The sequence below is a fragment of the Schistocerca serialis genome, chromosome 4 (genome assembly GCF_023864345.2).
Source record: "Schistocerca serialis cubense isolate TAMUIC-IGC-003099 chromosome 4, iqSchSeri2.2, whole genome shotgun sequence".
Taxonomy (NCBI): Eukaryota; Metazoa; Arthropoda; class Insecta; order Orthoptera; family Acrididae; genus Schistocerca; species Schistocerca serialis.
Genome location: NC_064641.1, coordinates 761,930,095 through 761,957,276, shown reverse-complemented (window position 1 = coordinate 761,957,276; position 27,182 = coordinate 761,930,095). Strand labels below are relative to the sequence as shown.

The 27,182-nt window shown below is 41.6% G+C and overlaps 1 protein-coding gene across 3 annotated transcripts in view; it reads right to left on the bottom strand.

Moving 5' to 3' along the window:
• The window catches only part of LOC126473307 (uncharacterized), a 262,415-nt gene that overhangs the window by 112,304 nt on the left and 122,929 nt on the right, over window positions 1-27,182 (bottom strand). For all 3 annotated transcript variants that reach the window (XM_050100282.1, XM_050100284.1, XM_050100283.1), the window contains one exon: window positions 5,449-5,624. In XM_050100282.1, coding sequence (XP_049956239.1) covers window positions 5,449-5,559 — 111 coding nt within the window. In that variant the 5' untranslated portion in view covers window positions 5,560-5,624. The remainder of the gene's footprint in view (window positions 1-5,448; window positions 5,625-27,182) is intronic.

Below are 27,182 nucleotides of genomic sequence, written 5' to 3'. Positions count from 1 at the left end.
CATGAACACTATTGAGCATATCTGGGATGCCTTGCAACATGCTGTTCAGAAGAGATCTCCACCGCGTCGTACTCTTACGGATTTATGGACAGCCCTGCAGAATTAATGGTGTCAGCTCCCTCCAGCATTACTTCAGGCATTTGTCGAATCCATGCCACGTCGTGTTGCGACACCTCTGCGTGCTCGCTGGGGCACACAATATTACGCAGGTGTACCAGTTTCTTTGGCTTTTCAGTGCAAATTAGTTACACACAAGCAAGATTTAATTTAAAAAAGCGTAAATAACTTGCAGAAATGTGTGAAACATCATTGAATGCAGTATATCTTCAAGTTTTATTTACAAATGTTCAATGTGACTATCTTTTATAACACTACAAATGTCCCATCTGTAACCAGTTTCCTGCCAAATCCTATGAAGCAAGGCTTGATATATAGTGGCAACTGTTGTGCTGTCCGTTTTCGCATCTCGTCGACGTACTTCGGAAGCGGAGGAACAAACACTAAGCATATTCAGTTCTAAGCTGGCATTTCTCGTTTATTTTCTTGGACTTGTTCAACTGCTGCATCAGAAACTGCTGGCCGACCCTTTCAGTGAAAGGATTGTGCCAAATAACAGTTTATCTTTGAGGTTTTAGCTTGTGATATATTAGTCCTGAGCTGTCTGAACTGTAATAGCGGATTTGGATTCATGAAACCATAAACAATACTGAGCGCAGTTTGCACTGTTATACGAATCCATAATGGTTGCTGGAATAACTCACTTGCTCTTATCACCTGGCGGGAATGTCGGGAACTAACAGTGTTAGGCGGGAATAAAACTTGATTATTACTGCATTCAGTGCTGCATCAAACATTTCCGTAAGCTATATGCCCTTTCCACAATTAACTGTTAATTCTGTATAACTGATTTACCAAAACCCTGTATACTAACATCGCTAAATATGCCTCGTTCCAGAAGGACTGTTGGCGCTTATTTTGTTGACCCGGAGTGGAAATATTTTCCAAAAATCTATGAAACCTAGGCGAAATACTGTGTCATATTCTTCTCTCTGTTCTATAATTAAGTTCTCGATTTGGAGGAGGCCTTTTTACTATATGAATTTATAGAGCCAATTTGACCTTTGCCTGATTAAAATTGAATATTTTTCCTATGCTGTTGGTGACAATTTTAGTGACTGTTTTGTACATTACGGAGAGAAGCTTGGTAGGCCTACGGTTTTTTATGTTCTCTCTCTCCTTTCTCGTGGATTAAAGTAATTACAGCGCCGTTGCAGATTTGGGGAATTATCTTATGATAAGGCTACGAAGTGAAAAATAAAATTACTCTTTCTCCTTATCCATTATAAATTATATCAATACCTAAGTTCAAACTTCAGTACTAGCCAATTTTTTACCGGCGCGATATTCTCTCTCTCTCTCTCTCTCTCTCTCTCTCTCTCTCTGTGTGTGTGTGTGTTTTTTTTTTATGAGTTCACACCACGCAGTGAGTGAATATAATGCAAAACTTGGGATGAGAACTGCTCTCTTTGTTCTCGTCATGAGTTTAAAGGCCGACACGTGGGGATCCACGATAAAAACCAGGGTAAAAGAAATAAATACTGATGTCTGATGATGAAACGTGCAGCCGTTAGTTGACGTGTACCATATAAACAGTTTTATGAAAAGTGTAGCGCGCAGAGTGCGCTTGAAAACATCATAAAATACAGGGAACATTTGAAAAACTTGGGTAACGGCTTTCCGGGTTGTATAACCTGTAAAGAAATTATAACTCCCTGCACACGAGTGAAAACTTTTTCTGGCAGCAGAAAAGAATTTCCTGCGGAGCTGGAAAGTATGCTGAATGGGGGCCGATATAATCCGTAAATGCCCATTCATCGCGCCCTGTTGCATGTAAACAGCTCTTGAGACGGAACGTAAACGGCAATAAAATGGAATTCGCATTACAGCTCCAAGGACCATGCGAAAACCCTGCTACGCGTGGTCAGCATGAGAGATTCTACCGAAGCTGTCTCGTACCAATCGACAAAGCAGCCGTGGCAGCAATATGTTTTACTGGTTTCCGCTCGTAAAAATTGAAAAAAAAAACTTATCGATAACGAGTGGGCAGAGAAAAACTAATTGGCGACTCAACGGGTTAGTCTAGGCTAGAACTCATGTAATAAAACTTAAATCGAACACAAGCCAGACTTTAATGACGTATTCTGTAAACTTTTCTGTACGAATAAAGCAGGCAACGGACTAGACCAGTAAAAGGAAACTTACATGACAAGCGAAAAGCAATAAGCTGTATTTACTTCGATTACTGCGCCAGTATTGCAAGGGCAACTGCATTAAGTTGTGAGATACAGGAATTCTTGTAAGAATAACTCAGAATTTTTTATCCATTACCGAACTTAAAATCTGTTCGTAATATTTTTAAAAAAGTGTGTGTTAGTTTATAAAAAACGAATTGAAATCCTCACTCTGCAAGCCATCTTTCAGTGTGTGGTGGAAGGAACTTCAGATATCATTAATACTTCGGTTTTTAATCTTCTAGCGCAAATTTTCGTAAATGGTTTCCAGATTTGCATCATCAGGAAAGAAAACTGTAACTCGTCTGCATAGTTAAAAGCACGAGTAGGAAAAAAATTCTGGCGAAATTTTGGACAGTAACACACAAAAGTAATACCAGGGTTTAAATTTCTGTCGAGGATTATACCGTTAGCTAAGGAGTACAAACTCGTATTGGATAAGTATGGCAAAAGGAGCTCGGTCGTGGAATTCCAAAAGGACCACCCCAGCAATCGCGTTAACAGCTTTAGGGAAATCATGTAAAACCTAATGCTGAATAGATAAACAAGAATTGAAAAATGTTGGCAAATGCGAGTCCAGTGTTTTAACTACTGCACTTACTAGATGGGTAGCATTAGGCCAGCAAAATCTAGAATATCCTTGCTAAGTGTGTGCCACACGTTTTGAAAATCGCTCACCTCTCAGTCTGTAATTAGGAAGATTCTTACCGTAGATTTGTAGTCTGATATTCAGGTCTGAATATGGAACTAGTTACTTCCTGCATGGAATTATTTACCGTTGACATCAACTTATTCATGGAACACTGTCATCTTGAAAGATACGTCATCATTAATCTTACCAGTTTTAGGGAGTGTTCTTAATTTTTTTAATGAATCGTTGTAAATAAATCATCATGAAAAGGAAACATGTAATAAAGAATTTTGTGATAGTGTTCCACCTGTTTGCAGTGTCAGTATCTTTTGCACCTTTTTTCTAGTCGGCGCCGTTTGTCAAAATTTGTTTTTTCTTCCGTACCTTACATTGTTTGGCGACAGATTTTGTTTCCAACATTTTCGAGACCCACTGCTGAAGACTTAGGTTTTGGCCGGAAAAATTTTTTCATGGAAGACATGAATTGAAAAATTTTTCTAGAATATTTGTTTTGATAAAATTTTAAGGAAGACAGATGTATCTCAGGTGGGATGATACATGTAACTGTTATTCTGAAAACTTTAGTCACATGATCGAATATAAGTTTTTTTTGTGATCTCTAGTAAACATTAAAAATTCAGCGATACTTCATTGACAGAATTTCATGTTACGTTTTGACGTATTTTAAAATACCCACGGTTCCTTTCCTGTTGAATACTTCTCTTCTTGATTGTATTTCCGAAATAAGAGACAGCAGCCTCAAATCATTTTGAATAACTTCTCATTAAGTAGGAGTTTTCAGATGCTTTGCCTGATGATTCTTCCGTAGTAAGAAAGTCTAAACAATTATCATGTACACAGCAAATACAGACAGTTTTTCTCCAATTTCCTTTGCAGTGTCTTCCCTAACCCACACCAGAGTTGGAGTCTTCCTGGCATGAAGAGTTGATCCCCGCCTCTTCGACACTTAGAACCGATATATTCACTGGCAATCGGAATGTTCTTCTTAAGCCGGCCGGGGTGACCGAGCGGTTCTAGGCGCTACAGTCTTGAACCGCGCGAGCGCTACGGTCGCAGGTTCGAATCCTGCCTCGGGCATGGATGTGTGTGATGTCCTTAGGTTAGTTAGGTTTAAGTAGTTCTAAGTTCTAGGGGACTGATGACCTCAGATGTTAAGTCCCATAGTGCTCAGAGCCATTTGAACCATTTGAACCACAGCAGTTAAATCCCATAGTGCTCAGAGCCATTTTTTGTTCTTCTTAGTCTGACGTCTTGCTACTCACTCCTCCTCATGTGACGTCGCTTTCCTGATATTCTCGGCGGTATTAATGCCAAAACTAAATAAACAAAAATGAAAAAGAACTAAAAGAAAAAAAAATAAACGATGTTCATTGTACCTCTACTCCACATTCCCGAAGCTTTTCTTGGTTTCTGGAAGGTGGGAGCGGGACATCGTGGCCAGGTCTCGGGTTGCGACCCGTGCCCCCCCCCCTCCCCCCCCCCCCAAAAAGAAAAGTGCTCGGCGTTTGCGTCATGCAAGAGGGTCGTAGTCGAAGCGACGGTTCTAATCCCGCTAGAACTAATTTTTCAATCTATATTTTTTCATCATTAGTCAGTTATTTTACTTGCATGTCATTTGAGAGGTAATATAATGAAAAAATACACACGTGTATTATCATGAAGTTGTAGTGAACTTATTAAATTTTCAAGGACGAGGGATAGGCTTGGAAAGCTTAAGTCAGACCTCAATAAATAATGACCCGAATGACGCTATTCAATAATATAGTTAGTCACAGCGTGCCAGACCAAAAGAATAATGTACAATTACTTGTCGGATGTGCTTTCGACGTCATACGTAGTGGTTGGTATTTGTCATACTGCCACGGAAAACATAAATTAAACGGCATCTATTATATCGAATGAATGCTGTGTTCCCGCAATTTGCAAGGAATGTTCAGAGTTTCTATGGGAAAACACACCTCATTGATATTTCGAAAATTAAATAATATGACCATTGATGAAACATAGATTAATAATTAAGTTCGAGCGGAAGTCGAATCGTCGCCTCGTATATGTTCGTCTCAGCAAGCTCTAAGGCTGATCACTCTTTTTTTTTTTTGCATTTTGTTCGTTATTTGGTGTGAAGGAAGCGCTCTGGGACATTTTCGTTTAGTTCTTGAAGACATGACATCCGTTGAAGTTCGTTGTTGATCCCTTCACTCAGTTTTTTTGTCGCTGAGACCAGTCAACTCTCTGACCGAACACACTGAGCTACCGTGCCGTCTCACTTAACCACCATGAACTCTAACGTCCAGTCCCTACGCACGGATACCTAAGCGCATAACAGACGCATAAAACTTCTCTTGCGATTTTCTCGGAATTGCCAGAGTAGCACAGCTTAGTACTTGCACATTATGTTGTTTTAGTGGCCTACTAAAAGTGTACAAAGTTTGATATAAACCTGTGATCAGAATCCCGTGGGCTCCCCTTGTTAGTTTACATAGTATAGGCAGTGGCTGTACTCACGTTGCTGAGCGCCTGCGCGCCCACGATGACCCACCCCCACCCGCCATCTGGGGGCAGCAGCGCCGCCTGCGGCTGCGGCTGCGGCTGCGGCGCCTTCGCAGCCCCCGTCATCTCGCCGCCGGTGCTGTGCGCATTTGCCGGGCGCCCGCGCTCGCTCCCGCACTCTGCTGCTGCCCCTGCAAACAACAATAGCACACTGTACTGGTGCACGCGTCGAGCTTGAAAGAGAGACACGGCTGTTAAATTTCTGATGAGTTGTTTGTATGTCACTATGATATCCGTCTATCAGCAGTAATGTGTCATCTACATACTTTGTTAGTAAATGGCCAGTTTGGGTTGAGGAGTTTTCTTCTAGTGTATCAATAAATATATCTGTAATAGTTCCTACAATACAGTTTGATACCCTATCAGCTTGTGTGTCAATTTTCTTGTCAAATACAAAATAATTTTGAGATAGAGTAAGTTGTAGGCAGTTTATGATTACATAGGCTTCAATAGTAGATTTCTATATTTGAGGAAGTTGTTCTCTATAATCTCAATTGTTTCAGATACCAGTACATTAGTGTATATGTTTGTTACGTCGAAAGAGTTGAATCTGTCTGTATATATTATGGGCCAATGTTCTTGTGTTTTTTATGGGTTCTTCTTTGTTATATGTGTGTAGGTTAGTTGTTTATTTATTATGTTTCTTCGGAGATACGAGGGTGAGTCAAATGAAAACCTTAAATTTGTAATAACAAATCGAAATTTCGCGCCGTTATCATGTAAGTTGGTAAGCGTGCTACAAACAGCGTGCAGAATGGACTGTAGGTGGCAGCATAGTGCAGATGCACACATACCGTCGCAGTATCAGTATAAAGATGGCCGCCCCACTTGCGACTTGCACCAGGGCAGAACAGCGTTCTGTTATTCGGTTTTTGAGTAGTGAAGGTATGAAACCTATTGAAATTCATCGAAGAATGATGGTTCAGTACGGTGATGCATGTTTGTCACAGCTGAAAGTCTACGAATGGAGTAGGAAGTTCGCAAATGGTGTGACTTCAGTGGAAGGTGCTCCTCGTGCAGGTCAGGCACTCCGAGTAGTGACTCCACAGAACATTGCAGCAGTTGGAGCCATAGTGAACGAAAACCGCCGAGTGACACTGAATGACATTACAGCATGTTTACAGATTAGTCATGGGTCAGCACACCACATTGTTTGTGATGTGCTACAGTTTCACAAAGTGTCTGCAAGATGGGTGCCACGGCAGCTGACTCCTGAAATGAGAGAACGACGTGTTGATGCTTGTGAAGAATTACTTCGGCGCTTTGAATGAGAAGGTGATGGCTTCCTTGCAAGAATAGTTACTGGGGACGAAACCTAGGTTCACTTCCACCGCCGGCCGCCGTGGTCTCGCGGTTCTAGGCGCGCAGTCCGGAACCGTGCGACTGCTACGGTCGCAGGTTCGAATCCTGCCTCCGGCATGGATGTGTGTGATGTCCTTAGGTTAGTTAGGTTTAAGTAGTTCTAAGTTCTAGGGGACTGATAACCACAGCAGTTGAGTCCCATAGTGCTCAGAGCCATTTGAACCATTTTTTTTTCACTTCCACCAACCGGAAACGAAGAGAGCGAGCAAGGAATTGCGCCATTCTTCATCACCAAAACCAAAGAAGTTTCGAACAGAACCATCAGCAGGGAAGGTTATGCTGACTCTTTTTTGGGACGAAAAAGAAGTCATTTTGGAGCATTACTTGCCTAGAGGGACCACTATCACCAGTGCATCATACACACATGTCCTAAAAAATTATCTGCGGCCTGCAAACAAATCAAAGCGACAGCAGGTGTCCTTTTGCAACATGACAATGCAAGGCCCCACACTGCCCGTACAACAGTTGCAACAATCACAGACCTGCATTTTGAGTGTGTTTCTCATGCACCATACTCATCAGATCTTGCGCCATATGATTTCCATATGTTTGGACCACTCAAAGTCGCAGTGGGAGGAAAGAAGTTCCGTTCTGATGAAATGGTACGTGACGCGGTGCATCAGTGGTTGTGCGGACTACCAAAAGCATTTTTTTCTAAAGGAATTTATGCACTTTGTGAGCGCTGGCGGACTTGCATTGAGCATGGGGGAGATTATGTTGAAAAGTGATACAGCTTTGTACCACTTCCGCACAATAAATAATATTTTAAAAAAATATTTAAGTTTTCATTTGACTCACCCTCGTATATCAGACTGTGAACACAATTTATTATTGCACAGATTGCATTCAGGTTTTTATGTACTTCACGTTGTGCATGTAAAGTTGGAATATATGGGTTCAGAAAAGATTGCACTACAAATTTTAATTGCTTTTTTTATTGATGCCTTATATTTATCGGTTGTATTGTGCTGAGTTTGTTTAATGTTGTTGCTCTGGAAAAGATTTATTACTTAATCAATGTAGTTATTATATTTTACAATGACTCTACCATTTCTTTTGTCTCATTTCAATGCTACTGGATTTGATGTTAACGGCCTACTGTTTATGTTTTTTAGAGTATTCATTGCGTAAATATCTTTTTGACGTAGATTTTTCTGTTCTCCATTTTAGTTTCTATGATTTCGGCGATTTTATTGTTACCTCGTTTTGTCCACATATAGGTAATTTTGCCATGTCAGTTCCTGCATTCGTTGTAGGTACGAGTTGTTTTACAGTCATGCTGTGAAGCCGTCGTTCCATCTTGTATTTGAGATCTTTATTGAGTAATTCTCTTTCCTCATTTGTGAGTTTATGTTGGTAAGCTTCACTCGATTAGTGAGACTGGCAGACGATTTTTTTTCCTTTACTGGAGGTTTAGTTTTCTAGGTACCACCCAGAAAAAAATGGTCCTATGATAACGAACTACCATGGAACATGCGATGCTTGCAAAATACCTAAGTTTCTTTACTGTCTTAACGGTTTTATCTGCCTTGAAAATGGTGTTTTGTGTGAGTTTTTTGGTATATAGTTAGAAATCTTTGTGTGTCAGACATGATGTGCTCGGAGTCCTCTGCCTTGTGTCCATTCTTTTCTCTGTGACTTTCGGGGAGCGGAGACAAAAGTATTGTTGATTCGATAAGAGTAAGAGCTATTTGAAACACTATTCAAGAACTGATCGAAAATAGTTGTGTGCAAACGGAAGGTTGTCCAGGCTGTGGGCAAGTATTTGAATTAATTAGTAAACTAAAACTCCATGAAAGGGAGTAATAATCATATTTCTACAGAAATAAAAGTTTAAGATAAGCTAAAACTTACAACGAATCTTTACAAGGTTGTCACTGTTGCTGAGGAGATTACCTAACGTATGGTTCGGAAGAGTTGTTCGAAAGTGGCCTGGATACCTAGAGCCTGTACTTTGGATCCCAGTTTGGGGAAAATTTTCTTTCAGTTCAAATTACTATACGACGGCTGTGGACCATTAGCCAACAACAGTTCCATACCTCGCACTGTGTGCGGCCTTGTTCTCAGTGGTACTTCCGTAGTGTCTATGCATAGAAGTGTGAATTTAATTTTGTTATGTACTCTCAGTTTAGTTTTCTGGAGAAGTAAATACAGGCTTATGCATATCCTGAAGTAAGACTGATGCAATAATAGAGTATCTGAAATACCATAGCTAAACTTTGTGAATTTACAATGCAGAAACATTCAGTTTGTAGTAATAATCTTGCAGATAGAGTACGTCGAATTGAATTCAGTATGACAAAAGAAAGTAAAGCAGAATCACTCCCACTTTAATATCAATGGTAATTTTAACACCACCTATAAATAAGAGAGAGGTGCAGTGTTAAGAGTCAGATCGATATATAAAATTTAGTTCCAAAATTATTACTTTCCATCTCTTCACAATACAGTTTCAAATAAATTCTATTACAAAATGCGTCTAGCTTGTAAATAGTTCTTGTTTACACTTATACTGAAACTGATTTCGATTACTGATTGTTGGTACACAGCAGAGTAATGACAAAACAGAGATTATTGATCAAAATATTGAAAAAGTTATCGATTGCAACAGTTTTAAATTTTAGTAGGATATTTGTTCCTATGTACATGGGCATGATGCACCTTGGAACATTTTTCACATTTGCAACATTCTTACTTTTCTGGAGAAATTTTTGTAATTTCAGAAAAAGTTGCAGCACACAAAAAGTGAATGATACCTTTTAAAAATGGAATAGTAGAGTATATTAAAGACTGAAATGTGTTCCAAGATATAACACTCTACCATATGATACTTTACTCGCCAGTGCACATTTAAAAGCATTATCTGTGTCTAAATAATTTGGGGATACTTCACTGCGATGGCATATGCAACGCAAAGCAGCAAAATTCAAAGGTACGTTGTGTGTTTTTAACTAAGGCTGCAACTATTCTACATCAAACTCGTATCTATTATACCATGACGTTGCAAAAGTAAAAATCGCTCTGCTAGCTCCTCAAGATACGCGTTTCAATCGTGTTGAATGTTAAACGAAACCCTGAAGATGAATCTATTTTACAGACATCCCAGAACTCCACCTTGCTCGGAGTAAGTCACATGTTGATTCACAATCTGTCAGTCAAGAGTGATCTTGTTCACGAGAGTGAGTCATCTTTGCCGAAACATGGAAGGAACTGTTGATGCAAAAGGTTTGATCGGAGAGGGCCAATGACAGTGACATGTAGCAGAGTTCGTTGCTGTTCCCTCATGCTATGAAACATATAGACATTCTCGTCTCAGCCTTCGATGTGGCCAGCACGCAGTAGCAAACAGTATTTCAGCCATTTGTCTTGTGTTTAATATGGACGCACATATATCTTTCCTAATTCTGAGATACGTTGTTCGAAAGAAGTATTAGATGTTCTGATTAGACATTTGTTCACAACCACCATCGCTAAACTGTATATCTAACCTACATGTAAATTACATACTGACTTTCTGTTTCATTTCGACTTTGTAAACTTATTGTCTAAGATCTTTTTCCTGGATGTATGATTTCCATCTCCTGCACTAGCCTTACTAGTCTCCATGTTTGAATCCTTAAACTAGGCTTCTTGAGTAAATATGTTTCTTACACTTACGTTGCATTAACTCGGGAGTAACGTTGCACAAGCTTACCCCTTTACTATTTATTTATTTTTGTAGCAAATTTTCAGCAATCCAGGTCCTTTGACGCTGATGCAGCTCTGCGAGATATCCTGCGGCTGAGATAACGTAACTGCAAATCACTACAAAAGCTCATTGTTTCCAGGTTCTTATGCAGCGCAGGTAACTGACGACAAAGACATCTGTTTACTATTAAAAACAGTCTTGATCACGATTTATTTATTAAGGTGACCGTTTTCGACTACTACTGTGGTCAAGACTGTTTCTAATAGTAAATATTTGTAACACATTGATCGCTGTCACTCCCAGAGTGTATTCAAAAGTAAAAGACATTTGTCCTTGAGTAAATCGGCCCTATAAGGTGCGATTTAGTGTACAGAGTATTTAAAAAGGAATGACCTGTTGTTGGACTACGATAATTACGGAACACGGGATGTATCAGCAAGGAAATGCTTGCTGTTTATTTACACTTTCAGAAAATCGCCGTTAGATGTCAGTCAATGCGTCTTCTCTGTTTGTAGTTAGTCAGAAGCAAGATGGCGTCCACCCAATAGAAGGCGTTTTGTTTACTACAGTTTGCAAAAAATGAGTCAGTGTTTTCGGTCCAGTCTGTTATTTGTCGGCTTTTTGGCACTGATCTGCCTGCACTGAAAAACATTCGACGTTGGTAACGCCGATTTGAAGAGACAGGATGCTTGTGCGAAATTAACACTTCTGATGACATGGTGGAAGAAAATTCGGCGAAACGTTTGAGCGGAGTGAATGAAAGTCTACTCTCCGCGCAATGTCTCATACGACTGTCTGGCCGGTATTAAAAGCGCCGTTTGGTCTATAAACCATACAGACTTCAGTTAGTGCAAGATCTTCTGGCTGGTGATGAAAGCAATGCTCTGCTAGAGGATGTGGATGACGATACATTTTTACCACAGTTGCATGTTAGCAGTAAATAAAACAGACATAACGTGGATATGGGGACTCCGGAACCCTCATGACGTTATTGAGAACAAAAGAGACTTGCCTAAATTGAACGTTTTTTTGTTCTTTGCTATTGAAAAACTATAAGATTTTTTTTTTTTTTTTTTTTTTTTTTTTTTTTAGAAGGAAACCACAGTGATTGGAATGATCTATCTCCAAATCTCGCAGAATTGGATTTTCCCACAGCTTCAGAACTTTGATGACTTCATTTCCCAACAGAATGGAGCTGCCCCACGCTGGCACAACGACGTAAATCAGTTTCTTAATGTCATTGTACCTCAAGGCAGGTTAGGACACGTGGGACTCGGAGACACTGCCCTGCAGCCTTGGCCTAGAGGCCAAGGCTGCAGGGCAGTGTCTCCGAGTCCCACATGTCCTAACCTGCCTTGAGGTACAATGACATTAAGAAACTATCTCCAGACATGACTGTACACGATTTTTTCTTGTTGGGGTATGTGAAGGAAAGCGTGTTCAGCTCCCCTTGGCCTCATAACATAGAAGAAGTGAAGAACAGAATAATAGCCGCCATAACTTCCGTAAAAGCAGATACATTGTGTAAAGTTTATAACGAATTTAGCTATCATTTAGACGTTATTCGTGCTGCTGCTGGTGGACACATGGGGCATTTGCAACAGCATAGATAAAACTTTAAGGTTTTGTAAGTATTTTGCTATTCATCTCATGTTTGCAGTATGTTTTTATCAACGAATATGGAGTTTTTAAGTCAGATGATTCTTTTTGAAACACTCGTGTAGTATATGGTTCGCAGTTCACGCACATTGAGTTGTGTGTGCATTTTCCTTAGGTTTTTACTAAGTTTTGCTGTCTCCTGTTGCCCTTCAGACGGAAGATCGCGATATCAGAGGGGTGTATTTCAGGGCATAAATTGTGTTCATAATCTTGTATGAACATTCATGTGAAGTTTCAGGAGGAGTACCAGCTTACAAGATCTACGTTGGTGAACGAGTAATCACCGTGATATTAATATAAAGAAATGCTCATGAAATCAAATTTGGAACACTGTTTTTAAACAATTTTGTAAGATAATAGAAGAATATACGTATATGCAAGGTTAAGGAAGAACGTTTGTAATCAGTAACTAATGAAACATATTATTTAAAATACTTTTCATCTTTACCATCAGCACACCTGTCTAAACTTAAGGCTTTGCACTAATACAGTTTTTTTCTCTACTGCTGCCAGACATTACCACAAGTAGTCAACGTGAAGTTGTACAGCATTTACAAATCGTCTTTTCACCAGTAATTGAAACAAATCCAGCTAATTATGAGAAACATGTAGCAGGAATAATGATGAACGTGCTTGCTTACAGTAGTTTGTATTTCCAATCGAGGGGGAAATAAAATGTAAAGATATTAGTTCAGATAAATTTATTGAAGACTGTCTCTGTGTAAAATTTTGGTGCAGTACTCGAGTCGTATTTCATTAGCAAAGAATATTGGTGAGAAAAAGCCAGTCCTCTGTCACCGAGGTCGAGAGAGGACGAAGGAGGATATGGGTTAAACGTTTCTTCGACACTGAGATGATTAAAGGTGAAGCAACAATTTGCATTAACCAAGGTTGAGGTGGAAATCAGCGGCCTCCTTTCCAAAAGAAGCGTTCCAGTATTAATCTTAATTGAAAAATATCGTAGATTTCTTTCGTTATCATAGGACCATTTTTTTCTGTGTGGTACCTAGAAAACTAAACCTCCAGTAAAGGAAAAAAAAATCGTCTGCCAGTCTCACTAATCGAGTTCTGCCACTTGCTCTAAACATGCCCCCTCAGAGATTCGGCCTTAAAAAAAAAATGTCTGTCTGGTCGAATCCCTGGAATGGTAGTATCTTTAGGCAGTAGACAGAACCTCCAACCAATGACCATGAGAAATCGCACAGAGGATTGCTACATAAATATTCAAGCAGTGCGTGGACCGACTGTAAGACCAAATCTCAGGGAGCTCTTCTGCATTTATGGTATTGTATTGTATTGCATGTTAGATACGACGGAGAGGCTCCCTCCCCGCTGCATCCGCAGTGGTCCACAACCCCACGACGACTACCGCAGTCTACTTCACCCCTCCGCCATCCCACACCGAACCAAACTTTCAGAGTTATTGTCCGTTCGGTCCCCGGTGGACCTCCGCCCCCTCCCACCCTCTCCCAGGGAAGTCTCACACCAGACCAGTGTAACCCCTATGTTTGCGCGGTAGAGTAATGGTGGTGTACGTGTACGTAGAGAACGTGTTTGCGCAGCAATCGCCGACATAATGTAGCTGAGGCGGAATAAGGGGAACCAGCCCACATTCGCCGAGGCAGATGGAAAACCGCCTAAAAGCCATCCACAGACCGGCCAGCTCACCGGACCTCGACAGAAGTCCGCCGGGCGGATCTGTGCCGATGACGAGGCGCTCCTTCCCAGTCCGGAAAGCCGTCCGTTAAACCGCACGGCTAACCGGACGGGCTGCATTCATGGTAGTCGCGCTAAAGATCTCATTTCGAAATTTATTCCACCAGCTTTTGATGAGTTGTCACAGAGGAGGCTTCAGCATTGCTCCCACCGCACATCGGTGCATTCAGTGTAAGCAAGTTACTCTTATTCGAGTGACTATCTAGTAGAAAACTTTATAGCTTTATAGATATACACCGTGCGGTAAGTCTGGAACTTCATCGTGGCTACAGAGGTACCTCGTATACTAGCAGATGCCGACACCTCGAACGACTGCCCAAGCATTTGCCCTTAGCCCATTATATTCACCTTGCTGAGATTTCTCTCATCACGTCTTAGCCGCGGCCGCTAATGCATCGTCGTTACATACAACGTACAACCCTGTTGCCAGCGTACATATGTTACCCACAAACGAGGGATCAGTTATCTGCAGACTGCTTTAGTGGTGGATGCCGTATAATTCCCACGGCATTCGTCTGGTCCCAGAAAGACTCTTACATACTGGTGAATTTAACAAAGCGTGTGGTCCAAAAACTCAAACGAATGCTCCCGAGTACACCTCAGTCTTAGGGCAACCACGGACAAAAATTTAGACTGCTGGAAGTGGGATAAAACCCTGATTCCGTCTGAATCCAAGTCCATTGGCTTAATTACAGCACGCATTGTTTTGGAGTGAAGGGATTGACAAATGAGACTGTCACAAATGACCTCTGAGCTAATACGACATAAATAGACTGTCTGGCATAAAAGGTGAAGCGCCGAGAAACATGTCAACAAAACTTCGCAAATGTACGTACCATCGGCGGATATGTCAATGATTACAGTTGCAGTTCTCTGTGATAGGTAGACAGGCTATTGTAATGCCTTAGTGCTGTTCGTATTTGGTGTTGTTACGAGGCCTGGGAGTATGTAAGGGACGTGGGCAGAGTCAAATATCGAGTGAACATTTTGAAAGACGCAGAGATGCCACTGCTTCATTCAGGCATTGTTATCAACACTTCTCAGAGTTTGAAAGGGTGCTCGTTATGGATTTCAGCAATTTGGATCGACTGGTTCTCAAAATTTCTACATCTACATACATACTCCGCAATCCACCATACGGTGCGTGGCGGAGGGTACCTCGTACCACAACTAGCATCTTCTCTCCCTGTTCCACTCCCAAACAGAACGAGGGAAAAATGACTGCCTATATGTTGGCAGCAGTAAAATTGTACTGCAGTCAGCCTCAGATGCTGGTTCTCTAAATTTCCTCAGCAGCGATTCACGAAAAGAACGCCTCCTTTCCTCCAGAGACTCCCATCCGAGTTCCTGAAGCATTTTCGTAACACTCGCGTGATGATCAAACCTACCAGCAACAAATCTAGCACCCGCCTCTGAATTAGCTTCTATGTCCTCCCTCAGTCCGACCTGATAGGGATCCTAAACGCTCGAGCAGTACTCAAGAATAGGTAGTATTAGTGATTTATTAGCGGTCTACTTTACAGATTAACCACATCTTCCCAAAATTCTACCAATGAACCAATGGCTGGGCGAATCGTTCAGTATCCAAATTTGAGAGGCATTCGGATGTGACAGTGGCCTTGTGTTGGGCTGCATGGAAACGTGAGGCAGGCAAACGCGTCTGATCACAAAAAGGAAGGATCGCGATACTGTGCAGCAAGCATATCGTAACCCCGTCATCTCCGCGCTTACCACTTGAGAACAAGCTGTGGGCTGCTGGCAACATCCCGCACCACTGGTCGAAGACTAGCAGCAGACGGATTAGGAATCACCGTTACGTTTGTAGGCTGCCATTGACACTACAACACTAACGGCTGCATTCCGAGTTGTGCCGTGAATGGGAAGCATTCTTCCAATATATGCGAGGGACACAGCAATGCTACTCCTGGCATCATGGTGTGGAGAGCCATCGGGTTTGACTTTAAGTTATCACTAGTAGTCATTGAGCGAACACTGCCGGCACGGACCTCTAGTGTTCTCACGTGTTACTCTTAAGCGACGGTGTCGTGGTGCCCTTATTCGATAGAAAAATGCTCGTCCACATGTGTCGTGTATTTCTACGAACCACGTCGAGATACTTCGGTGGCCAGCAAGACTTCCAAATCCGTCCCCGACAGAACGTGTTTGAGACCAGTTTCAATTCGGACGTCATTTCCGTCTAGGGCAAGTATCAAGATCATCAAGGGCCAGTTACAACAAAGGGTTCAAATGGCTCTAAGCACTATGGTACTTAACATCTGAGGTCATCAGTCCCCTAGACTTACAACTACGTAAACCTAACTAACCTAAGGACACCACACACATCCATGCCCGAGGCAGGATTCGAACCTGCGACCGTAACAGCCGCGTGGTTCCAGACTGAAGCGCCTAGAACCGCTCGGCCACAGCTGCCAGGCCCAGTTACAACAATCGTGAGCCATTTTGCCTCAGGAAGGAATGCAGCGGCCTTATGACACCCTTCTGAATCGAACCAATGCACGCATCTAAGCCAGTCCAGGTGAAACGTCGTACTGATAAGTGGGCCCATACTGCCAAGTTCTTTGTAAATTTCACTCTATTTTGTAATCAGTGAAGTAACATGACATACTCTCCAACATGTGGAGTTCACTTCTTTTTCTCCGCCCCTTCTCCGTACTTCACTTTTTCAGTAAGGCAGTTCAAAATGGTTCAAATGGCTCTAAGCACTATGGGACTTAACATCTGAGGTCATCAGTTCCCTACACTTAGAACTAGTTAAACCCAGCTACCCTAAGGACATCACACACATCCATACCCGAAGCAGGATCGAGCCTGCGACCGTAGCAGCAGCGCGTTTCCGTACTGAAGCGCTTATAACCGCTCGGCCACAGCGGCCGGCTCAGTTAGGCAGTGTATATTGGTATCTGTGACAGACAGTTCCTGCAGAGATAGCCTAGCACGAAAGAAAACACAGCAACGGGCTGAGTAATAGCAAGGAAAACTGACAAGAAAGCTTGATAAGGCCTGTGTAACCTGCTGAAGGTGTGACAAAGCGTGACGAGGCTTAACAGGTCTTGTCAGTCTTAATTACACTTCCTTGTCAGTTTTCCTTAAAGCGCCCACCCATCTGCAATTTGCAGTTGTTACGTGCGGTGTAAGCATGGTTCCCATCTGTTGCTGAGAGGCAGCTGCCTGTTTTCGTGTTATTTTGACACTCTACCAACAAAAGAAACGCTAGTCTTGGATATGAAACAGAAGTTCAACAATCAGCTACATTTACTGAATGAGTTACGTACAAGTAGACCTATAGAAACGACTTCCATAACGACATACACAGGAATGAAAAAATTGCATGTAAATCGAGGAAAGAATGCGATCATTTTTGCACAGACAAGAGGAAAGTTTAGAAAAGTCGTCGGAGTTCATAAAAAACTAAGAGCTGCACTCGAATTTTACCTGTAGGAAGGGTCTACACACACCACAAATAATGCAGTGTCATTTCATCTCTAGCTCTTGGACGACCAATACCTATTAACGGGACAATGGTAATCAAAGGTATGGGACAATGGAAATCAAAAGCACAAAATGTCAACAAGAAAGCTACGAGAATATTTGGCTTCGGTCAAATTGATAGCCACGCTGTAGGAAAATACGTACCAGATAAAGTAATAAAATACTGAAAATGTCCGCGTTGAGTTAATTGTACAGTTCTAAAGATACTGAGAAAACAAAGACTGACATGTTCTATCTACTAAAGAGAATGCGAGGAAATCTATACAGAAATCTTAATGGCAAAACTGTCTGCAATAAGGGCTATGACGTTAGCAATAATTTTTGCAATCAGATTTCGGCGAAAATATACGAGAAAATTCTTGGAAATTATGGTCATATCTGAAGTCATTGAACGGCTCCAAACCTTACATCCAATTTATTGTAGATTAGACTGATGACGCAACTGAAGGTAGCAGACAGAAGCCCGAAATTTTAGACACAGAATACTTAAAAATCTACTGACGTGTGGGGATACTACCTTACAAATTTTTGACCATCGCAAGCACTCACAAATGTGAGATACTGATGTAAATAGTTTCGATATTCGAAGTTAATGACTCCTCAAAGCGAAAAGACAGCAGGCCCTGACGGTATAAATGTCGGAAAAAAATCGGACCACCAAAATATAATTAATGTAGAGTAATGAAATTTCGGGAATACATTGTCTAGGTATAAGTGATTAAGATTGCGTGGTCAAAGGGTTAATGTAAGGTCGAGGTAAGTCATGAGAAAATTTGAGATGCAACCGTCAGAATGCTGAATGCAGGCATGCCGACGTGCATGTGTCGTGTTGCACAGGTGTCCGATGTCAGTTTGTGAGATGGAGTTCGATGCCTGTTGCACTTGGTTGGACAATACAGGAGTGGTTAATGCTTGTTCTGGATAAGGCTGAACTTGTCGTCCGATGATATCCCATATGCGCTCGACTGGAGACAGATGTGGTGACCGAGCAGGCCAAGGCAACATGTTGACACACTGTAGACAGTGGTGGGTTACAACCGCGATATGTGAGCGAGCGTTATCCTGTTGGAAGACACCCCTTGGAATGCTGATCGTGAATGGCAGCACGAAAGGTCGAATCACAAGACTGATGCACAAGTCTTTGGTGTGTCGTCATAAGCGAGTGACTGCGTGTGAGATCGCTCTCCAAGTTTTTATATATTTTTAGGTTTCAGATACATATTTTAACGGTTTTTGTGATAATATTTACTATATAAGTGGCTTATTAGTGGTTTCTTCATTCACCTCTGCCTTTCTTGTGTTGTGACCTGATATTTGTAAGTGTTTCGCATCGAGCAACGTAACCTCTTACCTGTATTTACATTCCGCGCTGACCAGATGCAGCTGTAGCGGCACATCGAAAGCTAAGTACTAATTAATAGCTTGTGTATATTGGTGTATTTAGGAACTTTAGTAGTCTTCAATCGGAGTTTTTTGTGTTTTGTGGTGAAATAATTTCAGAAGAACCTTTTGGGAACTGTTTTCAGCTTCATTACTGTGTCATTAGACGTTTGATTCTCTTTCAGTATTAGTCTTTTGTTATATTCACATTTGTTGTTTATTAATACTGTTAATAATAGTAGTTCCTTCCCTTGTAGAGTAAGTTTGTGATTATTGTAGTCAGGTTTTTAACTTAGTAAAAGTAAAATTTTACCATGAGTGAGAAGTGTGGGCTTTGCCGTAGGTTCGTGAGTAGTAGATTGCGGTGTGAGACTTGTTCGAAGTATTTTCACTGGGGGGAATGCAGTGGAGAAGCCAGTGGGCATTCTGGTGAGATCCTCTCCTGGAACTGCAGGTTATGTAGCAAGAGTAAGTTGATAGAGGAGCAGGAGCGTAAGATCTGTGCCCTTCAGGTGCAGCTAGATAGGATGAGGAGGGAGAAGGGGGTTGGGGAATGGGAGCTGGCTGTTGGCAAGAGATCTGCTAGGAGAAGAAGATTTTCAGATAGTTTTACTATTGGTGTTTACAATAGATATGACCAACTGTCAGAGTCTAGTGGAGAGGAATCTATAGTAGCTGTAGTTGTAGGAAGTATGCAGCAGACCTCAGTAGTTACGGTGGCTAGAACAGTTGCAAAGTCGAAGAGGAAGAAGAAGGTTCTGCTGTTAGGTAGTTCTCATGGCAGAGGTGTAGGCCAGCAGTTGCAGGAAGTGCTGGGGGGCGAGTACCAGGTCACCAGCGTTGTGAAGCCTAATGCAGGATTGGCTCAGGTGACTGTTAACATAGGGGGGTATGTAGGGATTTTACTAAAGAGGATCAGGTAGTGATTGTGGATGGGGCTGGTAATAGTATTGATAGGGATGGGGAGTATGACATAGATGGTGACCTGGAAAAGATAGCCACTCAGACTGGCAACACGAATGTGCATTTCGTGGAATTGTTTCAGCGTCACAATCGGCCTCATCTTAATACAGCCGTCAGGCGTAATAACATGAGACTCGGAGGTGCGCTGATGACAGAAAGCATGGGTCACATTTCAGTGGCGTCGGTGGAGTCTATCAGCAGGACGGGTTTCACTAGACATGGCCTGCACCTCAACAGGTATGGGAAGGGGAGGTTGGCAAAGCTTATAGGTGACAGCATAGGTGGGGTTGGTGGGATCACTCATGGGAAAATTCCTGCAGTAGTGGGTGTTAGAGCTGCACCTTTTGTAGACTGAAGTTAGCTGATAGGTATTCCTGCTTAAGGGAAGTCTCTCTAACAAAGGAACCACTTTAGACAAAGCTTAGGTATCCGATTAATGAGGGAATTAGTATATTTCATCAAAATATACAAGGTATTAGAATAAAGTTAGTGAACTGCTTATAGATGTTTACTCTGAAATTATTGGTACATCTGAACACTTCTTAAATAAGGAGATAATTCAGAGGCTTCCTTTACCAGGATACAGGTTTGTTGGCAGCTTTTCGAGGAGCTCTTTGTGGTGTCGGGGAGTAGCCATGTATGTGAAAAACGGCATCCCATTTGAGTCAATTGATGTTTCAAAGTACTGCACTGAAAAGGTGTTTGAATGTTGTGCAGGTGTGGTTAAAGTTAACGGAGCTGAACTTCTAACTGTTGTTATTTATAGATCCCCAGACTCCGATTTCACAACATTTTTGCTAAAGCTAGAGGAGATTCTTGGTTCACTTTATAGGAAATACAAAAAGTTAGTTATGTGTGGTGACTTCAATATTAATTGTATAAGTGATTGTGCAAGGAAGAGGATGCTGGTAGACCTCCTTAATTCGTATAATCTTATGCAAATTGTATTCTTTCCAACGAGAGTGCAAGGAAACAGTAGAACAACCATAGACAACATTTTTGTTCATTCCTCATTACTAGAAGGGCATTCTGTTAGCAAAAAGGTGAATGGCCTTTCAGATCATGATGCACAAATTTTAACTCTAAAAGATTTTTGTGCTGCAACACGTGTTAAATATAGTCATCAGCTGTTTAGGGAAGCTGATCCAGTTGCTGTAGAGACCTTTGTAAACCTTATCAAGGAACAAGAGTGGCAAGATGTTTATAGCGCTGATACAGTAGACAATAAATATAATGCTTTTCTTAAGACTTTTCTCGTGCTCTTTGAAAGTTGCTTTCCGTTAGAACGTTCTAAACAGGGTACTAGCACTAACAGGCAGCCTGAGTGGGTGACTAGAGGGATAAGAATATCTTGTAGAACAAAGTGGCAATTATATCAAAACGTTAGAAACAGTCAAAATCTAAATGCAGCAGCCCATTACAAACAGTATTGTAAGGTGCTTAAAAACATTATTAGGAAGGCAAAAAGTATGTGGTATGCAGATAGAATAGCTAAGTCTCAGGAGAAAATTAAAACCATATGGTCAGTCGTAAAGGAAGTGGCTGGTCTGCAGAGACAGGTCGAGGATATAGAATCAGTGCGTAGTGGGAATGTCCGTGTCACTGATAAGTCGCATATATGTACAGCATTTAATAACCACTTTCTGAATATAGCAGGTGAACTAAATAGAATCCTAGTCTAAACAGGGAATCATATAGCGCTCTTAGAAAAAAGTGTTCCGAGACTGTTACCTGAAATGCTCCTCCATGATACTGACAAGAGGGAGATTGAGTTAATAATTAAATCACTAAAGACCAAGAACTCTCATGGGTATGACGGGGTATCTAGCAGAATACTGAAGTATTGTTCTATGTATGTTAGCCCAGTACTTAGCCATATCTGTAACTTTTCCTTTAGGAGTGGTCGGTTTCCTGACCGATTAAAGTACTCGGTAGTGAAGCCACTTTATGAAAAGGGAGACATTGATAATGTTGACAATTTTAGACCTATTTCTATGCCATCGGTGTTTGCTAAAGTTATCGAGAAGGTTTCATATACAAGGTTACTGGAGCATTTAAATTCACATAATTTGCTGTCAAATGTTCAGTTTGGTTTTAGAAATGGTTTAACAACTGAAAATGCTATATTCTCTTTTCTCTGTGAGGTTTTGGACGGATTAAATAAAAGGTTGCGAACGCTAGGTGTTTTCTTTGATTTAACGAAGGCTTTTGACTGTGTTGACCACAAAATATTACTGCAGAAGTTGGACCATTATGGAGTAAGGGGAGTAGCTTACAATTGGTTCGCCTCTTACTTTAAGAACAGAAAGCAGAAGGTAATTCTCCGCAATATTGAGAGTGGTAGTGATGTTCAGTCCCAATGGGGCACTGTTAAGTGGGGCATTCCCCAAGGGTCGGTGCTGGGGCCACTGCTGTTTCTTATTTCTATAAATGATATGCCTTCTAGTGTTACAGGTGATTCAAAAATATTTCTGTTTGCTGATGACACCAGCTTGATAGTGAAGGATCTTGTGTGTAATATTGAAACAGTATCAAATAATGTAGTTCATGAAATAAGTTCGTGGTTTGTGGAAAATAATTTGATGCTAAATCACAGTAAGACTCAGTTTTTACAGTTTCTAACTCACAATTCAACAAGAACCGATATTTTGATCAGACAGAATGGGCATATTATAAGCGAGACGGAACAGTTCAAGTTCCTAGGCGTTCGGATAGATAGTAAGCTGTTGTGGAAAGCCCATGTCCAGGATCTTGTTCAGAAACTAAATGCTGCTTTAGTTACCATTAGAACAGTATCTGAAATCAGTGACTCTTCAACACGAAAAGTAGTCTACTTCGCATATTTTCATACGCTTATGTCGTATGGTATTATTTTTTGGGGTAATTCTTCTGATTCAAAAAGGGTATTTTTGGCTCAAAAACGGGCTGTTCGAGCTATATGTGGTGTAAGTTCGAGAACCTCTTGTTGACCCCTATTCAATAGTCTGGGAATTCTGACATTGCTCTCACAGTACATATTTTCTTTAATGTCGTTTGTTGTTAGCAATATTAGCCTAATCCCAAGAGTTAGCAGCTTTCACTCAGTTAATACTAGGCAGAAATCCAATCTGCATGTGGAATGCATTTCCTTGACTCTTGTGCAGAAAGGAGTGCAGTATTCTGCTGCATCAATTTTCAATAAGCTACTACAAGAACTCAAAAATCTTAGCAGTAGCCCAAACTCTTTTAAGTCTAAACTGAAGAGTTTCCTCATGGCACACTCCTTCTATTCCGTCGAGGAGCTCCTGGAAGAGCTAAAAAATTAAGCAAATTCCGGTGTTACATTGTTGATTTTCTTTATTTAAACTCACGACTTGTCACCTGAATATGTTTTTTTATATTTCATTTTATCTGTTTCTAATATCGTGTTATAATTTCATGTATTGACTCGTTCCATGACCATGGAGACTTCTCCTTAACTTGGTCCCACGGAACAATAAATAAATAAATAAATTTGAAATCAGGGTGTGTGGGAGAACTAGAAGAGACCTACTGCTGTCACAGAAAATCGCACTTCACACTGTAATTTCAGATATAGGTCCAGTGTGTCTAGCACGCAGCAGATTGGTTGCAGGTCCTCAACTGGCCTCCTTCTAACCAAAACACAGCCATCACTGGCAACGAGGAACGACCAGCTTTCATCAGGATATACAACCGATCTCCATCCAGCCCTCCAATGAGTTCTCGCTTGACACCACTAAAGTCGCATACGGCGATGGTTTGCGGTCTACATCTACATCTACATTTACATCTACATTTATACTCCGCAAGACACCAAACAGTGTGTGGCGGAGGGCACTTTACGTGCCACTGTCATTACCTCCCTTTCCTTTTCTACTCGCGTATGGTTCGCGGGAAGAACGATTGCCGGAAAGCCTCCGTGCGCGCTCGAATCACTATAATTTTACATTCGTGATCTCCTCGGGAGGTATAAGTAGGGGGAAGCAATATATTCGATACCTCATCCAGAAACGCACCCTCTCGAAACCTGGCGAGCAAGCTACACCGCGCTGCAGAGCGCCTCTCTTGCAGAGTCTGCCAGTTGAGTTTATTAAACATCTCCGTAACGCTATCACGCTTACCAAATAACCCTGTGACGAAACGCGCCGCTCTTCTTTGGATCTTCTCTATCTCCTCTGTTAACCCGACCTGGTACGGATCCCACACTGATGAGCAATACACAAGTATAGGTCGAACGAGTGTTTTGTAAGCCACCTCCTTTGCTGATGGTCTACATTTTCTAAGGACTCTCCCAATGAATCTCAACCTGGCACCCGCCTTACCAACGATTAATTTTGTATGATCATTCCACTTCAAAACGTACCGTAGGCATACTCCCAGATATTTTACAGAAGTAACTGCTACCAGTGTTTGTTCCACTATCATATAATCATATGATAAAGGATCCTTCTTTCTATGTATTCGCAATACATTACATTTGTCTATGTTAACGGTCACTTGCCACTCCCTGCACCAAGTGCCTATCTGCTGCCGATCTTCCTGCATTTCTCTGCAATTTTCTAGTGCTGCAACTTCTCTGTATACTACAGCATCATCTGCGAAAAACCGCATGGAACTTCCGACACTATCTACTAGGTCATTTATATATATTGTGAAACGCTATGCCGGCCGCGGTGGTCTAGCGGTTCAGGCGCTCAGTCCGGAAACGCGGGACTGCTACGGTCGCAGGTTCGAATCCTGCCTCGGGCATGGATGTGTGTGATGTCCTTAGGTTTAAGTAGTTCTAAGTTCTAGGGGACTGATGACCACAGATGTTAAGTCCCATAGTGCTCAGAGCCATTTTTTTTGAAAAGCTATGGTCCCATAACACTCCCCTGTGGCACGCCTGAGGTTACTTTAACGTCTGTAGACGTCTCTCTACTGAGAACAACATGCTGTGTTCTGTTTGCTAAAAACTCTTCAATCCAGCCACACAGCTGGTCTTATATTCCGTAGGCTCTTTGTTTATCAGGCGACAGTGCGGAACTGTATCGAACGCCTTCCGGAAGTCAAGGAAAATGGCATCTACCTGGGAGCCTGTATCTAATACTTTCTGGGTCTCGAACAAATAAAGCAAGTTGGGTCTCACACGATCGCTGTTTCCGGAATCCATGTTGATTCCTACAGAGCAGAATCAGTGGAATGCGCGCTACAGGGCGTCTGTCTCGTAGCTGTTCTCGAAGTAAACGATTTGCAACAGTTCGTTGTGTGACTGCGGTGCCAACTGCTGCTCAAATTGCTGCTGCAGATGCAGTACGATGCACCAGAGGCATACGCTGAGGACGACGTTCTTCCCTCTCTCTAGTGCCACGTGGCCGTCTGGAGGTATGTCTTCTTACTACAGTACATTCTCGTGAGCACCACTGCCAGCAGTGATGTACAGTAGCTACAATCCTGCCGCGTTTTGCTTCTGTATCGCAGATGGAACATCCAACTTCTCGTAGACGTATTACACGTCCTTGTTGAAACTCAATGAGGGGTTGGTAACGGCGTCTTTCTTTAAGGCATTCTTGATTAACATCACCACGTGCAATCTCGTAGGTAACAAACGCTCACGACCATCGCAACGTCTATTTAAAGTAAACCTGATTGGCATCCTCTTATGCAACTGGCGCGAAATTTGAATAGTGATCATCTTTTCGATGTAGAAACATGCTTACCAATTTTCGTTTATGTCGCATAACTCCTTCTAGGTACTGCAATATTTTCCGTCGGTGTATTAGATTTGAAATTGAATACGCAAATGGATTAACTCCTTTACTAGCTCACACTTATCAAAGATCTCACGTGCAATGTGTAATCCATCTTGTGTGGATTAAAGCGTGTGTCGCAAGCGTTTGCAGGAAGACTGAAAGAAACTGAATTACAGACCGTTATCGCCGACGCCCGTCTGTTGTGGGACTCTAGAGAACAGTTAAAACTCGAACGATCATTATGACTACCTGTAGAAAAAGAAGCGTCTCTGACAGAATCAATGAGATTTTAAGTTAAGGGAAGGTTTACTATCTTTGGCCGGAAAAAAGCATGTTCTTTGAGAATTTTTTTCTCGGGATGTGTTACAGATGTTGTTGTTGTTGTGGTCTTCAGTCCTGAGACTGGTTTGATGCAGCTCTCCATGCTACTCTATCCTGTGCAAGCTTTTTCATCTCCCAGTACCTACTGCAACCTACATCCTTCTGAATCTGCTTAGTGTATTCATCTCTTGGTCTCCCTCTACGATTTTTACCCTCCACGCTGCCCTCCAATACTAAATTGGTGATACCTTGATGCCTCAGAACATGTCCTACCAACCGATCCTTCTTCTGGTCAAGTTGTGCCACAAACTTCTCTTCTCCCGAATCCTATTCAATACTTCCTCATTAGTTATGTGATCTACCCATTTAATCTTCAGCATTCTTCTGTAGCACCACATTTCGAAAGCTTCTATTCTCTTCTTGTCCAAACTATTTATCGTCCATGTTTCACTTCCATACATGGCTACACTCCATACGAATACTTTCAGAAATGACTTCCTGACATTTAAATCAATACTGGATGTTAACAAATTTCTCTTCTTCAGAAACGCTTTCCTTGCCATCCTCTCTACTTCGACCATCATCAGTTATTTTGCTCCCCAAATAGCAAAACCCCTTTACTACTTTAAGTGCCTCATTTCCTAATCTAATTCCCTCAGCATCACCCGACTTAATTAGACTACATTCCATTATCCTTGTTTTGCTTTTGTTGATGTTCATCTTATATCCTCCTTTCAAGACACTGTCCATTCCATTCAACTGCTCTTCCAAGTCCTTTGCTGTCTCTGACAGAATTACAATGTCATCGGCGAACCTCAAAGTTTTTATTTCTTCTCAATGAATTTTAATACCTACTCCGAATGTTTCTTTTGTTTCCTTTACTGCTTGCTCAATATACAGATTGAACAACATCGGGGAGAGGCTACAACCCTGTCTTACTCCCTTCCCAACCACTGCTTCCCTTTCATGTCCCTCGACTCTTATAACTGCCATCTGGTTTCTGTACAAATTGTAAATAGCCTTTCGCTCCCTGTATTTTACCACTGCCACCTTTAGAATTTGAAAGAGAGTATTCCAGTCAACATTGTCAAAAGCTTTCTCTAAGTCTACAAATGCTAGGAACGTAGGTTTGCCTTTCCTTAATCTTTCTTCTAAGTAAAGTCGTAAGGTCAGTATTGCCTCACGTGTTCCAGTGTTTCCACGGAATCCAAACTGATCTTCCCCGAGGTTGGCTTCTACTAGTTTTTCCACTCGTCTGTAAAGAATTCGTGTTAGTATTTTGCAGCTGTGACTTATTAAACTGATAGTTCGGTAATTTTCACATCTGTCAACACCTGCTTTCTTTGGGATTGGAATTA